The sequence below is a fragment of the Ammospiza nelsoni genome, chromosome 3 (genome assembly GCF_027579445.1).
Source record: "Ammospiza nelsoni isolate bAmmNel1 chromosome 3, bAmmNel1.pri, whole genome shotgun sequence".
NCBI classification, from domain to species: domain Eukaryota; kingdom Metazoa; phylum Chordata; class Aves; order Passeriformes; family Passerellidae; genus Ammospiza; species Ammospiza nelsoni.
This window is the reverse complement of record NC_080635.1, coordinates 36,477,623-36,498,094: the sequence shown is the minus strand read 5'-3', so window position 1 is coordinate 36,498,094 and position 20,472 is coordinate 36,477,623. Positions and strand designations below refer to the sequence as shown.

Genomic DNA, 20,472 nt, shown 5'->3' with positions numbered 1-20,472 from the left:
TACCACTAAATTCTGCTAACTGAGCATTTTTGCACGATGTATGAGGGACCCAGATTTGCCTGGTGGCTGGAACTGACTCAGATATTCTGGGTTTCCAGGCAAGTGCTGCCTGCCCAGGCTGTGGTCCAGACCTGAGTACTAAGTCAGCCTTAGGCTGAAGTAGGAGACCACACGATGGTGCAGTGCCTTGGTTTGGGTACACCCAGATTCAGTCCAGGGATACAGAGTACAGGCCTACTAACCAATGCAGAGTAACACACATCCTGAGGTCTTCCATAATTCAGCATCTTTGTAAATGTAATGACCATTGGCACGTTGTACAGACATCCCTTGGATTTTATTTAGAATTAGAAATTTTCATAGAATTAGATAAAGACTTAGGTTGATTAGGACATTCAAAGACTGAGTAAAAGGACATACATTTGAAAGCCAAATGCCATAGGTCATATGCTCACTTATTCCTCAAATCACCTTCTCTGGAAACAAGTAGCAAACATATCTGCAGTTTTAAACCAAAGAAGAAATTAATGCTATTTTAAAATAATTTTTGGTGATTTATGAACAAGAAGTGATGGCAGAATGGCACTTGCATCATGGCCAGCACAGCATATGAGGGGAAAGAAGATATTGCTGGGCACAGCATAGTTCTACCTCAGAAGTTCTCTGAGTCTTGAGAGGGACCCCAGAGCTCTCCTTCCCATAAAGCGTTAATTAGTTTGCTGTTATTGTAAAGTATTTATATTTTTTAGCATCTAACAGCAGTTATGCATTTGCTTTTACACCTTTGTTGGGAATTTAAACTCTGCTGTTCTTAGACTGACCTATTGCTTTATTAGCCAATTCCAAAGAAATTGCCTTAGAAAAGAAAATATCTTTTTTGCAAGACTATTTTTTAAGAGAAAACAAATGCCGTTTTAAAAATGTTCTTTATGTTTCTAACCTCATTTTTATGTTTCCTTCCTTCACACTAATTGCTCATTCCTGACCAGTTTTGGTTCCCAGTATCCCATCTGAACATCATTACACTCTGGATGTATTCAATCACCTTTTTACCAGCTCAGAAAGAGGGGCTAGTAACATACTATTTTCTCTAGCTTACTTTTATTCAAAGAAAAATGTTACTATAGGGACACAGTATTTTTTTCTTTTTTTATTCTGGCTATTGATGTTATCATCTGATATCCATCAATGAAGCCTTTTATTCTGTATATGTCCATGTATTGTATAATTCAATTGTCTGGAGAATCGGTGTGAACTTTTACAAATAATTAAAACACGGTACAAGCTCCTTTATAGGTGATAGCAAGTGAAAGCCTTGTGCAATTAGAGTAACAGAGCAGGTTTGGTTTGGTTCCCAGATGTGCATATTCCACTTCTCCCATAACTCTCTGAAGATCACAGTTTGGCTCAGTATAACGAGTCTATTGAAAAACTCCCCTGTGACATCCATGTTAGCACAGAACTGCTTGGCTGCTAGAAGGATTCCAGAGTTTGAATGTTTTCCTGTTGGATGCTGGGCTGTGACATCACCTTGTCCCAAATCCTATTTTTCTTGTTTAAACTGCTCTGTTTTCCCATACTTACAGCAGTTTAAGCTCCTCTGGCAGCCTGTTAGGTCAGTGGAGAAATTTTTGACTCTTTCATCTGAAGTCTATCAAGAAAATATTGGTCATGTAGCATGAAGGGAGGGCTTTATTTGCTGAAGTCTGCCTCTCAGGGGAAGTTTATTGGCATATTTGGAGAACTGAGGATGTTTTTGTAGTACAGAAGCCAAGCTGACCATGATAAGACCCTGTGGGGTGGGACACCAGGGTATTTTCTTTGTTTAGTTAAACTCTCATATCTGTGAGTTACTTAAAATGCCGATTAGATTTTCTTGAAGACTTGTGATTCTATTTTCTCCAGAGGCCTATAAACATGAGGGTCATCTTAGTCTAAGAACAACTCATATTCCAACGCCAAGATCTAAAACAAACAAACAAAAAACTCCAAATTCTAACTAAGACAATAGCTGAGATCCTAAAGGCTTATAAATTAATAAGCTTTCCAGAATGAAGAGAGGGTGAAGTCTAGGAGAGTAAATGACTTCCCAAAACAATGTGCTAAGCAAGCCAAGGTGGGATCAAGGCTTGCTGAAGGCACTGAAAGGACTCTTTTCAGTTGGACATGAATCTAAGGACTCTGCAACATCCAATAGCACCATGAAATAGGGAACTGTGACTCAAATGTTATGACATATTTGGGTCATTTGCACACAGGACATTTGGAAGCACTATCTACTTTATGGATAAGAACAACAAAGAACTTCAATTTTATATATGTGAGACTATCTTGACATAAGTCTGTGGTGTAGCAGAAGCTACCAGTGGCAATCATTGCTTGAACAGTTATAGGAATCCTTGTTTTAGTTTGTCTCATTAACACAAACACATAGGGCAAACCTACTTCTAAATTCCTGTCTATCCTTGCTGAGTGATGCTTGTATGGTGTGTGAAATAGGTACAGCAGCATGCTATGCACACAACCACTGTGCTGAGAGCTCTACCCTGCTGAAACGTGCTGTTCTATGTAGCTACCATACAGCTAAGAAATATTCATGCTAAACACTACTTCTGTTGGAAACAACCTTCCATGTTTGTGACAGTCACCAAAAGAATTACAAATGTGCAACAATTCCATACACTTTGAATCTGAAATACTCCACAATTTACAAAACTATTAATTTCATCATTTCCAGGAATTCTGCCCTGCTTTTTCCCATTGTCTGACCTGAAGGACTTTCATTTCCATCGAACCCACACTGTTTTCTCGTGACAAATACAGAAACCTCTCTACTCTCTGTAGCAAAGATTGTAGTCATCTACATATGTAAAATATGGAAACACAAATTAAGTAAGCTCTATAATACTTTGCTAACTGTATGTTGGATTCTTTTCCTGTGCTAAGCTTCTCTGTTTCTGTAGGACCTCAAGTTCACACCAGTTGTGTATCTGCTTTAAACAGCCATATGAATAGACATCCCCTGGAGAGGAGGGGATGCAGTTGATGGGATTTTGACCAAATCATCCACAATGAAGAAAGAATTGTATGTGGTTATGTATGTGGTTATCCTGTGGACAGACCAGGATAAATTTGTAGATTTAGATTGGTAGTATCGGTCTAGAAACCTTTCTCTAATTATGAATGTTTTAAAAGTCAACCTATTCAAAGTTTTAATTTTGCAATATCTTACTCAAAACAAAATTGGAAACCTAAATATCTAACGATATGCTTCTGATTTTCATATATTTGAATCTTAATTCATGAGCACCCATCTGCTACTCTTGACTATTAACTAAAAATAAATAATGATTTTAGGAAAAGACAGTTCTCAGGATTTTTTTGTTTTGGGAAATGGAACTTTCATAGTATTCTAGGGTATTTTTGCTACATACATTATGTAAAGTACTGTGAGAAATATAACTTCAAGCACTAGGGTTTTTTCAGTCCTAGAGCTGAGGGATCAAGCAGCCAGCCAAGAAACACCACAGAAGAATGTGTTGAGGGAGTAGCAGTTCAGGTAAATGGTTTGGCCTGTTTCCTTCTCTTGCACTGCTAAATTCCAGAGGCCTGGACTTGCCAGGACTCAGTGCAGCCTTCTGCATAAGTTACAGCCCGATGGGGCTCCCAGATTCACTAGACTCACACACCAGAAACCTGCGAGCAATGCTGCAAAAATGTAACTCTTTGAAGGCCAGTTACAGCCTGCAGCAGCAGAAAGGCTGGTATTGATATTCTCACAGTATGTCCAGAAAATCCCACCTTATCAGCCTCTTGCCATCAGCATTTTAAGAAACCTTTCCAGAGTCTACTATAAATTGTTATTTTTCTGGAACAATATGCCTTTCATTTTGTCACAAAATATAAGACCCTGAGAAGTTTTAATTTTCTTTTAAAATGCTTTAGGAGTTCTGCAGTAATTTGTTAAGGTCACTTTCTGGCTTTATCCTTATCTAATTTTGTGAAATGCTTTCATAAAGGAAATAATTCATTAATGGCAGTAGCCTTTAGCACAGGCCCAAATGAGGAAGGGAAGTCTGGGTTCCCAGTTGCTGGCGATGGCAGTACATAGGAAATCCTTGCCCAATCCTCCCACCCAGAACTTGGCATGGACCTGGTCAGAGAGCAAAAGGTCAGAGCCTGGGGAAGCGCTATATTGAAGGTGATTACGATTTATTAGGGCTATACACAAACAAATCCTCTGCACTAATTAGGGAGGCTGGCAGAAGAGGGGCTAAATTGCAGCTTAAAAGGAAGACAGGAAAGTGAACTGATAAAAAGCCTCCCTGACCAGCAGCTTGCAGGCACTGCTGTCAACACTGCCTGTTTTCTGTCCCATGCTGAACTACCAAGTTAAAATCAATGCTGCCCATTGCGTGTCATGGTCTCAACAGGACCCTCGTTTCAGCTGTCATCTCTAGAGACTTTATTCAACAGGAATGAACTTGAGCAATACAGAGGAACAATAGGAACATTTCAAGAATTCTCAAAAAGTTCATCCAGAAGAAATTACAGGCTGTGTGGCTTTAAATTATGTGGGCTGTCTCTGTAAAGCACTGCTACAGGGAAGGATCAAGGCTTTTCAACACAGCAAAAAAGATCCTTTCTCAGACTATTTCCTTTGGCATCTAAATATTCCTTTGTATTATATTTGGAGTGACAGAACCAGGTTTTCCTACTTTCCATGTACCTCAAAACTCTCTGTGATGGAAAATTCTCTTGTTTAATCTTTTCACAGGCTTAGTTGGTCTTAGGCTTTGCTGGCTCACTCCTGATCCTATAGTCTCCATCTGTAAAGCACACTCAGTGTAGCACTGTCTTAAATTTTGTCCGCTGTTCTTGTTACTAGAAACATGATTTCATTGATGAATGTTTATAACACAGCTTGAGGAATTTCATCCTCCCCTGGTAAACTGTGTAGGAGATTGCCTTAATGGACAAAGAAAAATGTCTGCTGGACTTTAGCCAGAAGCTTGGACTTGCTTATAAAGAAGAAAATACAAGTATAACCTTTTGTTGCTGTGTACAGAAGACATATTTTAAAAAAATATTCACTTCTCTTCTTTACAAAATAAAATTGAACCAGTGAAAGATTTATGTAGTTTTCACTATTTTCTGTTAAATTCCTTAGTTGTGACAAGTTTAATTCCATTTCTTGATCAGATATCTTACAAGGCTATTTTCTCCAACAAATACCTCTAACTGGGAAAATAAATTACAGATGACTGTGAAAAAATGAAGACAACCTAAAGTTAAGAGAAGGAAAAATAGTCATATGCTTCATTTACAGGTGTAAGGAATTTAATTTGAAACAGCAAATGGAAAGTTAAAGCCCAGTTTTAACTTCCCTGAATAATTTACTTGAGCAGGACTTGGGATATGAATTCAGCAAAGCCATGATGTTAGTTTGATTTATGCTTGTTCTGTTTGTTTAATCAGGGCCTGAATAAAGACTTTGGGGTTTGAGCTGTTCTGAAGGCTATGTGAGACTGGGTGTTCCTGTGCTTAAGTTAAATTCCCTGTAGAGCAGTTTCAAACTTCTGCTGAAGAGAAGCAGAGTTCCCCTGTGTTGTCTGGCTAATCTGTTGTGTTGCATTTATGGTAAAGGAAATATATATGCTATATTTCACTGCTTGCTGAAATAACCTGTAGATCCTAGCAGTTTTAAAGAAGAGTTTCAAACAGGACACAAGCATAGCTGAGGTAGCAGCCAGAATGCACTGACGCCTTTCTCAGCCTGAGAACAATAATTTGGAACTATGAATCACTCTCTTGTTTCTTCCCCTCACTCCCTGGTGTAGGTTAAATGCCCTTAACTATATCCCCACAGAAAATGTTATGTGCCAGGAGTGGAGAAGCACAGTAGTCCCATGTAGCTGATGGAATGATTAAAAGTCAATGGGTCCCTTCTGCCAATGCATCTCAGAAAAGGAAAAGAGGACGCCTTTATTTCCTTATAGCAGCTTATCCCTGCTGCTTCTTCTGGGTTGGAGAAGGATGGATGGTCTTTTGGCTGTTGGCATTGCCTGAGGTGCTCTGGAATAGGAGACTGACTGCTCTCTGCTTCACTGGAGCAAAGAGCCCTGGAGAACCGGAATTTGTCTCCCACATTTCTAAAAAGACTACCCATCCAAAGTGGCAATGGGACCTTGAACATACTCCCACCTCTCAGGTTCACAGGTTCCTTCGCTTTCCCTATTGAGCTGTCAAGAAGCCCAGAAAGCATGTGAACTGCCAATGGAGAAAGCCAAGTAAGCCTGCAGGGTAAGCAGGCAGCTTAGGATCCTGCCTGGCTTCTCTCACAGCCAATGTGCTACTCAGAAACCTGTCAATTACACTTTGGGTTATTTTTTTCCCAGAGGAGAAATTTGCTGTCAGAAATTTCCAGCCAGCTCTGCTCTGTGCTGCTACTGCTGCTCCAAATAAGAAAGCCAAAATGGCCCAGAGGGCCTCACACAGGGAAGGTGCAGGGCCTTGGGATCCCTGGCATGACAGCAGGTCTGCAGTCCTGGCTGCCACAACCCAAGCACGAATGCACTTCCAAAATGTCAGAGGTTCCCTCCAGAATTACGTATGCATATTCACTCTAGTGTGACCGCCAAAACACTGCGTGTGCCTTGCCAGGGACTTCAAAGGCTTTTGTACAACACTGTAGTCCTCTGATACAAAGTTCTGCTTCTTATTAGAGCCCTTGTCCTGGTCAATATTCTTTGAATTTAAGAGGTAAGTGAATTCTTCTGTTTTTTTTTTTTTTTTTTTCATAAAGAAGGACTTCCCTTTTTACAAATTAAACTGTTTAATAACTTGCATTTTGTTACCTTGCCTGTCTGAAATAGCCAAGTTGGACAATGGTGCCTATCTGAAGTATACAGAACTACAAAAACTACAGGGTCCAAAACTATTACCACTGAAGCTGAGCTCTTCAAATGAATTGGGACAGTGCTCCTGATGGGTAATATTGTCGAAATGTTACTATGACCGGCTGACTCAGCTTATACAACAAATCAGTTATGTTACTTTCTTAAATAATAACTCTCCATATACTACCTTTTCCGATATATTAGAAAGTGAAACATGATGAAAATTATGATGAAACCTGATGAAAATATCTGCTTAGTGCACTAGGTTTTTTACCTTCTCATGGTATTTAGAAGTAGATGTTAGTAAATTAAGTAGGAGTTAAGTAGTAACTTGACTGGTTAACTAAAGTACCTATAACAATGCTGTTTTCTAGCTCAGTTTGAACTAATTTTTATTATGCACTACAGTTGAACAGAGATTTTGGTCTTAGAATCATCACAGATAAAGATGGCCATTGCCTCAGAACAATTAAAGTATTTAAAAAAAAAAAAGGGAAAGAAAGATGCAGATAAGAAAAAATGCATTGAGAAACCCATGTTTGTTTATAAATACTGGCCAAGCTTGTTTGCTGCACCAGACTGCTGTTCAGTACAAATCTAGAGGAGAAGGCAGCCAAGATAAGCAGGGAAGTCACCACAACTTCGTGATATTCTGCTTGTCCTCCTGTTTCAGTTCAAAATAGATTGCAGGACATTTTGCCAAAGGTTGTAAATAAAGTCACCCTTTTTACTACCAAAGAGATAATGAGTATCACATGGGCTGGCCTCCCATATAACGCAACCCAATACATGCCTCAAATAATTTCCATGACAAGGATGTCTTGCAGGTGGCAGAGGTCAGTATACTCTAGGCACATAAAGAGCAAGAGTGATGTCTACAGCCTGAAGCAGTTGGACAACTACTGACACTGAACTTGAAGAGTTGTTCCCTTTCCAAGCGGTCTTTCTCCCAGAGAAGTTACAGAAAACCTTTAGCTATGTACCCTGGCGACACATGTAAATTCAGGAGGGAGGAATCCAGGTCATGACCACCTTTGTTGCAGAAACAAGCTCTCTTGGCATTTAGAATTTTACAGAGACTTTCTCCACCTTCTTTTTTTCTACCTTTACTTTTCATTTGTGGTTATTCTACTTCTGAGCATCTGTTCTACTGCTTCCATTTCTCTTTGGGTTATTTTTTTTTTTTAAGACTTGAAGGACACACCACTCTGAGCTGAATTTTTTTATTAGGGACAACTTACACCGAGCCAAGCCACACCATGATAATGGACTGTCATTCAGATCTACGTTAGAAACAAGAGCATATACTACAAATACATGCTGCTGTCTTAACTAGTCCTGAGATCTGATAGTCTGCCTCTGGTACAGGTATGAGACACAAGGTGTTGCCTTTCCTTCCTTAATTTGTATCTCTTGCACCCTTTCTCCTACAACAATTGCAATTAGCGATGCACTTCCATGGGATGAGCCAAATCAGTCACTTTTCTCCTTCAGCTCCTGGCCACGCGCTCGTGCCTTTTTTTCTTACCAAGGGCTTTGCCTTGAGCTGATTCAACCCAGCAACCTGGCAGAACAGTGACAACAAAACCACCGTTTTCTCAGCCAAGGCAGTGAGCAGAGCTATCTAATAAATGCTGGATTCAGCGCAAGGAAGGATGTAAAAGAAGTACTGCTTTGGATGGCAGCAGGAACCCATGGCACGCCGCTGCCATCCGATCTCTCCAAACACACGCGCGAAGCACCCGGACAAGCGAGGAGCCCCGGGGATGGGCGTGCTTTAGAACGTTTCCTTCCTTCCCTCGTTTCCAGGGGCGTCGCCGGCCTCCGGGACACGGGCAGGGAGCGAAGGCGAGAGAGGGACAGCCCCTGGCGGCCGCGGCGCTCGGGCGCCACCCAGTGGTGCCGCTGGGTGCGGCCGCGTCCGAGGGCGCCCGGGAGAGGCGGAGGACGGGGTGGCAATCCCTCAGGGACAGTGACCCGTCTGGCTGCCGGGCCTCCGAGAGCCTGTGGTATGTGGGGACATGCTCGGGGACGCGGTGGGCTCCGCGCCCCTCCTGCCCCAGAAGCACGTACGCCATGTATGGCGCCGTGAACCGTGTGCCTCCTGTCCCCTGCTGTCCCAGGGGAAACCGTCCCCTCACGGCCCCTGTGAAACCAGGCAGCGACGCTGCTTCTCACGCTCCCTTGCCAGGCTGTTGTGTAACCCGGCTCCTCTGACAGCTCGAGTCTGCAGGCTGTGCCTGCCCATGCCTGGCACGGACCGCCTTGCTCTTGTGCCAGGTGTGTGCTTTGGCACGGGTACCCTTCTCCCGTGTGAGCCTGGCTGCCCCGCCCCGAGCTCCGGTGGCATCACCCCTCGGCAGGAGCTGGCTTTGGGGTTGGACAAACTCCAGCCCTCGGCAGGAGGCGGCTGTGGGGTTGGACAAACCCCAACCCTCGGCAGGAGGAGGCTGTGGGGTTGGACAAACCCCAACCCTCGGCAGGAGGCGGCTGTGGGTTTGGACAAGCCCCAACCCTCGGCAGGAGCTGGCTTTGGGGTAGGACAAGCCCCAACCCTCGGCAGGAGCTGGCTTTGGGGTAGGACAAACCCCAGCCCTCGTCAGAAGGTGGCTTTAGGGTACGACAAACCCCAGCCCTCGTCAGAAGGTGGCTTTAGGGTACGACAAACCCCAGCCCTCGGCAGGAGGGGGCTTTGGGGTTGGACAAACCCCAACCCTCGGCAAGAGGCGGCTGCGGCCGCTTTGGGGTTGAGGGGACGGTGACAAACACACGGCGGTGTGGCCGTGAGGCAGGTGCTGTCCTCAGGACGGTGTGTGGCCTCGGGCAAATCCTGTGGGCCACGTGTGCCTTAAAGCAGCCCTGCAAAAGCTCTGCTGCTGGGAGGGAACCAGGCTGGTTATAGGGAGCAGCTTAATCCATGCGTGGCCTTGGAGGCAGCCAGTAGCTGGCTTCTGCCCTGACTTCCCTAACCTGGTGTTCTGGATGTGCACAGCCCCACCTTGCCCTCCAGACTCCCACTTGCAAGCCCGCAACAACAGTTCCAAACATCACGGCCCAGAGGCGTAATTGCATCATGACACTGGCACGGTATTGTTTTTAGTGAAAATATCAAAGAATTTTTAAATGCTGTTGCTCAATATTGGTTTGCCGGCCTACACAAATGAGTAGATGGTGCCCGGAGATGAAACAGATTTCCTATTCTGCACATTTACTCATTTGGGATAATGCTGCAGTAAGTTAAAAAATAAGCCCATTTTTTAGCATTCTTTCTGTATTTTGGAATCAGGTTTTGATGCAAAATAGTGCAATGGATACCTTATCTACATCATTTGATGCCTCACATGCTGTTGGCTCTTCAGAGTAACTCTTGATTAGTATCAGACTTGTTCAGGGTGTGGTGCTAAATTTTGTGCATATTTCAAACTTCTTGCTCAGTAGGACTTGTAGTTGTGTGAGGAATACAGATCTATAGACTCCTTTAAAAGTGTTTTACATTTTAAAAATGTTTTTTAAAAATAGAAAAGTGAAAAAAGGATTGTTTCACAACTGCAAGATAAACCATATTTTAGTATAAATAAAATATATTACAATACTTTTGGAAATTATTTTCTTGCCCTTTGGAAGGGCAGGGCTGTATTTGACTCTTCTAGGTGTTTTGGTTGCTTAAATCCTGTTTTCACAATCCAAGACTATTGAGAAAAATATTTCTTTTATGAAAACAGATGATCTTGAAAAGCTGCTTTGTAACTTGGTAAAGTGGATTATAACAGTATGCAATAGAAGTCTGTCAAAAATTCTATGTGCCTGCTGACATACAAATCTGTATGTCCACGTGCTTTTGCAAACTGGAAAACAAACAAACAAGCCAAATAAAAACATGTTTCAGTTGTTTGCACAATTTCTTCCTAGCTCTGGAATTTTACTCTGGTATTTCAGTTTGACTATCAAAGCCCATGCCAATGAAAATGCAGCTATAACAACTAGTCTGGCCAAAAATCTGCCTGTTTCATAGAAATACTGTAATGTTGCGCGTGATACTTTTCTGTCTTTTCATTAGAGATGGATTTTTGAAATTGCCCATTGCACAGTCATGCAATAGCTTTAAATAGTGTTTCTGAGAGGTGGCAATAGAAGAAACAGTTTCGTTGCTTTCACTGCTTATATTTCAGAATATCCTGGGGGGGGGGTTTGTTACTTCTGCTGAAATGCAGGACAAAATTCTGGGCCACACTGAATAATGGTTCCCCATATAACATAATGGATTAATCACACAAACACAGTTTTTCTAAATTAGAAAGAAATGTGCAAACATTTAAATGCCATAATTACAGATCTTGACAATGACTCAATATCAACTTTTGCAAGTGTTGCAGTTGCTACTGCCTTTTTTCCCACAAGATAGCAGCACTGTAACTATGAATGAGCAAAGGACTTGTGAGCCCATCTCACCAAAATTCAGAAAGCCCATATGGTTTATTTACTCTTTAGGAATCTGCAGCTCAAAATCACAAGGAAAATTTCTTAAACACCAGGATGGGCTGCAAACATCAATTAAAAGAATAAAATCTACATTTACATTTTACTTTAACACCTATCTTCTTATGAAAAAGCACATCAGGTGTCTTGAAACCATCAGCAAAATTAAAATGCTGTGTGCATAAATGTATTTGTGTGAGTGTGTATGTGTGGGTGCATTGCATACAGTAATAACCTTGTTACTGTACTTAGGAAAACTCTTTTAAGTGGTTAGGTGTTTGTTTATGCTTCCCCTTAACTCACCTGGTTTCACCACTTTTCCTGGTGCTTTTAGCTGCACTTACTGATTGCCATTGTTCACAGTACTGTCACGATGAAGGAGGAGCCTGATGAAGGAGGAGATTTGCCTGCAAGGTGCGCTCCTGCTGTATTCACTGTGCCCTGAACGGTGGTGGAAGCCACATCAGACTCTCCTAGTGTAAATATGTATGCGGACAGCAATGCTTTGGGTTGGCTCAGGTGTGCACCTCACAGGCAAATCTCCCAATTGTCCCAGCTTGGCAAGCTTTGTTTCAACATGTACCAGACATGGAACACCTGGCTGCACTTTGGGAATATCCATTGCAGAAGCTCGGCAGAGGCACTGCAGCCACAAACAGGCACACAGTCCCTGTGATCAGGCTGGAGTTGGCAAAAGTTAACCCAGGGCACAGCATGGATGTCCTGGAATCAGCACCAGCTGTTTGGCCCACAGACCCACTCCTTTCAGACCCCACTGCTTGCTAATGTACACAAAGCCTTAGTGGCCTAGATGGAAACTTGAAATCAAGAAGGATAATTTTTTGTAAGCTCACAAGAGGTAACAGAGAAGAGGGACAGAAATGATGGAAGAACAGACCATGTCACCTGGATGATTTTTCAATGTGAAATTGTAGGCATCCTAGGGCCATCAGGCAATATTTACTGGAGTTCAGGAAGGGGCATGCTGCCATTTGCAGGTGGAAACAGTAAAGCTTTTTAAAAAACTTCAGTATGCTCTGAAATAGCATATTTATAGAGAAGCTGAAAAAAAGGACATTTTTCATTCAGTAAAAGAAAATACAGTGGGTGATGTGGAATACAGTGTGCACACACACATCTTTATAAAAACTTTGATTCTTTTTGAGTTTTGACTCCCAAGGAACATATACATATGCATATACATATACATATGCATATACATATACATACACATACACATACACATACACATACACATACACATACACATACACATACATATGTAAAATATGTTTTTATACACACATATTATTTTTCTTTTTATGACTGTTCATATATTTTTCCTCTTTTTACCCAGGCACTCCAAGGACACTTTCGCTTTGTGAAGAAATCAGGCAGTGCTGTGAAATTACATCAGATGTAGCCTTGCTTATTTTTTCCTATTGTTGTCAACACTACATATGCAAACTCTTTTGGGCTGCCAACTCTCATCTCTTACATCAAGGAAACTGAATCATCCACCTTGGCCTAAAAAAGTTAACAGAGCTTGTATAAATATATTTTGATAATGTCCTTGAGATTCCCGAAGACACAAAGAAGCAGGAACAGTACGTACATTTTTTCTTTTGCTGTTTGAAAAGCCATGCCATCAGTGACCATTTGTACTTAGGTAAAATTGCAGCACTGGATCCTATCAACACAATAAATAAATAAACAGATGATTGTGAGTGCAGTTGAACTAATGAAGCCAGGTTTCCTATCAGGTTATAACTTGTAGTTCTGTTTGTTCACATCTGATAAAATGTGAGCTCTGCTTTAGCTTTTCCTGTCCTTGCAAAATGCTTTTCTCATGTGTGGATTCTCAGTTTTGCACCAAGGGATAAGCGATCTTTCCCATAGCAATGACTCTAATTCAGAAATTTCTTCTTTAAAAGATCAACTAACTCAACAAAATTTGTTAGAGTTTCTCTGTTGAATTTGACTGAGACTGGCGAAAGATTCAAAAATACTGGGGAGGAGGGAAAGGTACAGTTACATTTGCATGCATGGAGACATAAAGGCAGAGGCAGCCTCATCTCCCCAGGGAACTGTGCTAAGCAGTATATCTTTATTTCAAGCAAACAGAAAAGATCAGCGTGCTATTACCCATCTCCTTTTAACTTCAATTGATTAATTTCTCATCAGGGACACTGGACAACTGTTCAGGCCAAAAGCAGCAGAGAATACTGACAAGTCTGACAGTGAGTGCTTCCCTTTGAGGTAAGATATAACTTTATTTTTATAGCAAAATTTTCAGAAGAATTTAACCAAACTTGACAGAACAGTGATTTCTGACTGTTCTGACATCCAGACAGGATTTCTGGCAGGCTGGTTGCAAGTCTGGTCAAAGGTATTTAAGCTTTCACAATGTTTGGTGACATATTAACAATACAAGACAACTGCTGAAGTAATAAGTATGAACTGCTACTAGCTCATTAAAGGTTTCTGTATCTGTTACAAGCAATAGATTAATCTCTTGGGGGTGGGGGAGGGAGGGGCATTTCAGAAAGAACAGCATATCACGAAAGAAAATGGACAGAAGAATTACAACTAAAGAAAGTGGTGAAAATTGTAACATACAAATGCCTTCCAATCAGAAGTGAAACCTCCAGTAGATTATGTTTACCTTGTCTGGAAAAAAATGGATCAATTACTTACTATGTAATGGCTCTCTCATCCATTGAACACAACCACTCAATAATGTCCTAACTTTTCTACTATGACACAAAAATGTTGTCCAAGTTCAAAATTTCCCAAAAGCCCAGTAAACTGCCTATCCTGGTTTTACAAAAATAGTGCTGTAAGAAGGCTGGTGCCCTGTGCAGGTGTGTCAGTGTTGCAGCACTGGTGTGCTAAGTTCATTCCTGTGCATCTGCCTGGGGCTGGGGGTGGAGGGAGGCAGGATGTTCACAAGGTCTTGCCACTCCAAAGTGCTGGCCTTCTCGAAACTACCTGGAGTGGCCTTTCAATACTTCAAAGAGTCTACAAAAAAAGAGGGAAAGTGGATTTTTACTTGGGCAAATAATGATAGGACAAGTAGGTTTAGATTAAAAGAAGAGAGATTTAGATAAGATGTTAGGAAGCATTTCTTTACTCAGAGGTGTGAGTAAAGAAGAGGTGAGAACAGGAGGTGTGAGTAAAGAGGTGAGAACAGGAACAGGTGCCCAGAGAAGCTGTGGATGCCCCATCCCTGGAAGTGTTCAAGGCCATGTTGGATGCAGCCTGAGCAACCTGTTCTAGTGAAAGGTGTCCCTGCCCATCACAGGGTAGTTGGAATTTGATGATCATGAACATGCCTTCCAACCCAAACCACTCCATGCTTCTACAATTCTATGATCCTGACATATTCTGTCACATTTGGCTGAAATTAAGCTCCATGTTCAGGAGCTAGTGGGTGGAGAAAGTGTAATGTTATGGCTTGTCAGAAGGACAACACATGGACAACCTGGGGGCATAAACTTTGTGCTGTTAGGAAATAAGGCTGAAAATACACTAAAAATATTTGGGACTAAACATTTTATAACAGATGGTTATCTGGACTTGTTTCTTAGGACTTCAGGAACAAAGTTTTTTTAACTAAAAAAATTCATATGCAAAAGAATAGTACTTTTCTAAAAACATTTATTTCAGTTTTTTTAGAACATATGTCAAATTTAGGCCAATTGAATTACGTCAAACCTAGGTAAATTGATGTTTAGTTCTCCAGCTTGGAAAGCTGCTGAGTTCCAGCAAGTTTCTACATATATGCAATAACTTCTTGGGACCAGACAGGTCACCTGATTTTCATAGTTGCTACATATCCAGGCAGCTGTAGATGGTAGTTCTTCTGGGCCATTATATTTGAAAACAGTTTCCTTGTCTAAGGCCTGCAGCCTAAGACAGTTGCTTTGGAAAATCTTCAAAAATACTTGCTTAGCTTTTTCATCCATAGTATTTTGTTTCAGCTCTGTGCTATGTTTGCTCTCCAATTAATTCTCTTTCAAAAATCTTTTCCTGTTTTAATTGGCTTATGGAAAGATTTTGGCAGAATATACTGAAAAAAAGGGAAAAAAAAATTAAAGATTTTCCAACACATTTATATTACCATTCCTGCACACTTGAAACTCTATCAGCATATAGAGATTTATGTTTTCTTGTTCCATTTTAAAACACTGAGGGATTGTGTATCTTAAAACTATTACTTATAGTGAAATTTGTTAAAATAATTGAGTTTAGTGAGGTTTCCATAAAATTGAAGAGATTTCCATCTTTTGTTTAAAAATTTCAAATTACAAGCACATGAACAGATTATACATTTTGTTATTATTATATTGTAACTGGGAAACCTGCAAAATACTGAAACAGTATTAATTTATTCATTCTAACAAATTTCTACCTTTGTCTCAGATTACAGTTTGGTCTCATAAGGGTAATTTCATCCTCAAGATCTTAATGAAAAATTATTTTAGAGTTGTAGTTGACTTAAACTAAATTCTTTGACAATAAATAGACATTAGGCTGATTTACAATTGCTAATTTGTACTAAGATTGAAAAAAATTGAGTTCTTGGTACCTGTTTTAGGTATTTTTTTTTTGTTTTGAACAGCAGTCTGATCACTTTTTAAAGGCAATTAGTATGTTTTTTAAGAATTGTGTTCCTTTGTTTCTGATTGCTATGGTTGAGGACAATTTCAGCTACTGAAGTGGTTCTCCTAGTGCAGAGACACAGTGGTATCCATTATGTTTCCTTAAGCCGCCCTTATACAGAACAGCACAAGTCTTATGCTTGTAAATTCTGGCAGGACGTTGTGCACAGGCTCTCCACAAGCATTCAAGGTCTTGCCACTCCGAGACAAATGGTCAGAGCAAGTTGTCTGTGGTGGTCCTTCTTCCATCCAAGGCCAGAAACAGGAACCAGATAATTTTGTCATAAAAGGGCAAAGCAGAGCCTTGTGAGAGTCACCAATAAAAGTGATCTCAGATGGGGCACAGCAGCAATACCTCCCACACTCTGGTAAATCCAACTTCTGCCCCTCTGCTCTGTCAAGTTTCCACCTCCACTGCTGCATCCAGCTCTGGGGTCCCCAATACAGGACATTGATCTATTGGAATGAGTCCAGATGAGGAAAATCAGGTTAATCAGAGGGATGGAGCACCCCTCCTATGAAAAAATGCTGAGAGAACTGGGATTGTTCAACCTGGAAAAGAGAAGGCTTTGTTGTGACCTAATTGTGGCCTGGGACCTGAAGGGAACTTAGAGGAAAGATGGGGCAATGCTATTTACAAGAGCATGGAGTCACAGGACAAGGAAAAGCGAGTTCAGATTGAAAGAGAATATGTTTAGATTGGACACTAGTACAAAAATGTTTACTGTGAGGGTGGTGAGGCACTGGGACAGATTGCCCAGGGAAGCTGTGGATGCCCCGACTCTGCAAGTGTTTATGGCCAAGCTGGATGGGGCTTGAGCAACCTGTTCTAGTGGAAGGTGTCCCTGCCCACGGCAGGGGCCCTGGAACTAGATGGCCATTAAAGTTCCCTCCCACCCCAAACCATTCCATCACTATTGTAAGTTCCTCCAGACTTTGGGTAATCCATAATGGACTTTGGTAAAATCAGCTTTGGGCCCTTAGATTGCAACGAGGCTTTTGTGCCGGGTCTGCCCGTCCTCCTGGCAACTGGGCGGGGTTTCTCCGTGATTTTGCAGCTTCAGGTCTCCACCAGTGCAGTGGAAACACAATTTCTCTGTGGCCGAGAAGTAGCAAAAGATTAAACCGGTGAAATCGAGCGGCCACCAGACTGAGGACAGACACACGAACAGGTACCCTTGCTCTAGAACAGCCTATTTCCAGCCATGTCCGTGGCAGGTGCAGCCGGCGCCCCGCAGCACAGCAGCAGCAGCAGCAGCAGCAGGGCCCGCCGGGACTCCCAGCGCCGCGGGGATCCCTCTTCCACCGGGCAGCGCGCGTCACCCGGGCGGCCCGGCCGGCGCTGCGGCCCAGGCCCGGCCCCCTCGATCCGGGTATCACCGCCCCGGGGCGGCCCCGCCGCCGCCCCCTGTGCCGCGGCGGGAGAGCTGCGGGCTCTGGGCCGGACGCGCTGCTGCTCCCGGCTTGGCCCGGCCCGGCCCGGCCGTACGTACGTAGCGGGGGAGGCGCTGGGCTCGAGGCCGGCGCTGGGCTCGAGGCCGGCGCTGCCGGGGCGGCGGGGACCGGGGCCGGGGCGGCTGCGGGTGGGCAGGAGGCGAGCGCGGGGCTCGGGCAGCCCTCGGCGCGGTGGGGCTGGGGGACCGGCGTGACGCCCCTCCGGGCGGCGCTCCGGCCTGACAGCTGGGTTTCCGCCTCTCTGCGGTGGCGGAAAATCCGATTATATGAGTTTCTCGCATTAAAACAAAAAAATCTCAGGATGCCGGGACGGTTAAGAGTGAAGGCTTCGGTCCTGCCCACGTGCCAGCGCCCCTCACACCCCCAAACCCACTTTGAGCTTGTTTTTTGCTGCCTCGTATTGCAGAACCTGTAAAAAGTCTAACTTAGCGTCTGCGGTTCTTCCTGCCTTATCCTTTCGTGGTTTCAGAGCAGAGCAAGTCACTTGCGTAGAGCACTGGAAAACATCTTAAACTCTTTTATTGTTGTCTCACAATTCTAGGAGCGTGCAGAAATGTCTCCCTTCGAAAATAGAGGACTAATGCTGGGCATAATGGCAGGGACTGCTGGATTAAGCCTGGTGCTGGTTTGTTACCGCAAGATCCGAAAGCCGGGTGCAGCTGTGCGTATTCGAGGGTTCCAGAATATAGGTAACAGAATTAATTCTGTGGTCTTGCCACAGAATGAGGCTCCTAATGATCAAGGAGCAGTAATGGTTTTACATGGAAGGCAACTGCAGATCCTAGAAAAATTGAATGGCCTGCTACTAACCGTGGACGAACTGAAGAGAGAGGTGGAATTTCTGAAAGAAGCTATTCCGAAACTTGAAGAGCTTGTTCGAAATGAGCTTCAGGGAAGTGGTGATGTTCAGAGAGTTAGCCCATCACACAGAGCAACAAGGCGGAGAAAAGCAGAGACAGCTCCTAGAGAGACTACCAGCTCTGAGGAGGCAGAAAGTGAAGGAGGGTGAGTTAATAATAATCTGCATATTCTACTGTACAAATGCAGTGCAAGTTGCATCATTACCTATATGAAACTGTAAACAGGAGCCTTTTAAAAGTTTGATATAGATTTTATACTTCTGGAAAAATAATTACAAACATTCAGATTAACAGCTTTTAGATCAGAGAAGACTTGGTGACCATCTCTGAGTCTGCACGATGGCTGAAGTTGGCTTAATGCCAAGCATAATACAGATTCTTTTTTAAGAGTGTGTTTGGTAACACTAATGCAGTATTGCTACATAGCTATGCAATAAGAGGCAAAGTTCAGAATAATGGTGTAATTTTAAAAGTTCTTCTAGTGCAAAGTGTCTTTGACAGAGTTTATTCCAACTGTACAAACGCTCATGTGCTTTTCCTGATAATTGTTTTTTATCAGCCTCACAGATGAGTTATTACTGTGTTCTGCCTAGAGGCATTGCGTACTATGGAAGCTACATCTGAAAGAACCTCTGTACAAGTGGCAATGTCTATGTATATCAGCTGTTGTATACACTCTTTGGTGGCTCAGAAAGTGACCATGAGGAATTTAGAGTACTGACTCAGTCAGGTGGAAAGTTCCTAGTTTGATCACATCTTGTAGTCACGTTATAGATAATGGGGTCTTTTATTCTCATGAGTTGAGAAACACACTGGGGGATGATTTCTACTAGGATTCCAGGAGAGGCACTATATTTTTGTCTTGACATTAATCTCCTGTAATTACAACTTTGTTTTGGTATAATCAGATTAGATACTTAGGTGCAATTTACTAATACTATGTTTATAGCAACTGAGTTTTTTGAGCTACTTCTCAGCATGTCTTACACATCTGTGTAGGCAGCATTATGTCTGTAAATTGCCCATCTTATGTCACCTTTTCTCTTTAAAATATTTTAACTAACTGTAATATTCTGGAGACAGCTAACATGCTGCATGTTAATGGAATTCTATATTTAACAGTTTCTCCACATTCATTGTCAGTTCCTGTGAGCAGAATTTCTTTCTATGTTACATCCCAGCCCACATGGTTCACAAGTCTTATATTTTGATACCATATTTTAAGACTTGTCAGTTCTATTATGAGCGAGTTCTTTATTTTTGGTATTCGGGGTTGGCATAAGTATTCAACCAGAGTCCTCCTTCATCTGGTGTGGAAACATCTTGGTTCTCTTAGTTTCCCAGATGATTTCATCCATTGGTTGGTTTGCATGGGCCTTCATGTTATGAATAAAATATTCAGAGATGCAGATAAGGCAAAGGGACCAGTTTACGAATTACCAAGTCCACAGACACAATGCAAGGGTTATTCCACATGCTTTTATAATTTATTATTTGTTGTCATTATTTATTATTTGAGAAAATCCTGTTTTCTGATCAGGAGTGATGTGTTGCTGTTTGAAAACAAGCCAAGGGAACTTGTGTGTTCAGGTTCTTGTGTGTGACGAAGAAGCTGATGCGGTGATCCAATACAAGTGATTATAGTGTGCAAGAGCATTGAGTGTGTCCTTAAGAGAGGCCTTCTCTGACAAGTATTTGTGTACACTCAGAGGCAAGGAAGATAATTCAAGGTTACAGTTAGCATTAGTCATTTGACTATGTTCTTTCCCAATGCTGTTTTTCAGTCCCTTATGAAAAAAGGTGGGATTTTTTCTTATTAACGCCTTGTACTTGATGTGTTTGGTTTTCATATCTTCTCTCAATTTGAGATAATTTGATTTCATTTGAGTAAATAGTATTTTTTTTTCTTCCTCTTGCAAATAGATTGTCAATCCTAATGTGTACAGTTGCAATATATATAGCTTTTTCCAAGGTCTCCTGTAACTTTAATGACTGGTGCATGGCCAGGAGGGTCAATAGCAACACTTGGGTTTTTTCCAGTTACTCTACATCACTACTTCATATGCTGTAGGCATTACACCAAGTGCATTGTTTTATACTCTTCTGTGGCTAATTCCA

The 20,472-nt window shown here is 42.2% G+C and overlaps 1 protein-coding gene across 2 annotated transcripts in view; it reads left to right on the top strand.

Moving 5' to 3' along the window:
* The first annotated feature begins 17,162 nt into the window (after positions 1–17,162).
* RMDN2 (regulator of microtubule dynamics 2) overlaps positions 17,163–20,472 on the top strand; it is a 46,846-nt gene continuing 43,536 nt past the window's right edge. The window contains exons 1-2 of one of the 2 annotated variants that reach the window (XM_059469491.1): positions 17,163–17,211; positions 18,036–18,499. In XM_059469491.1, coding sequence (XP_059325474.1) covers positions 18,048–18,499 — 452 coding nt within the window. In that variant the 5' untranslated portion in view covers positions 17,163–17,211; positions 18,036–18,047. Of the gene's footprint in view, positions 17,212–17,437; positions 17,529–18,035; positions 18,500–20,472 lie in introns of those variants that run through there. The other variant, XM_059469490.1, reaches the window with a different exon arrangement.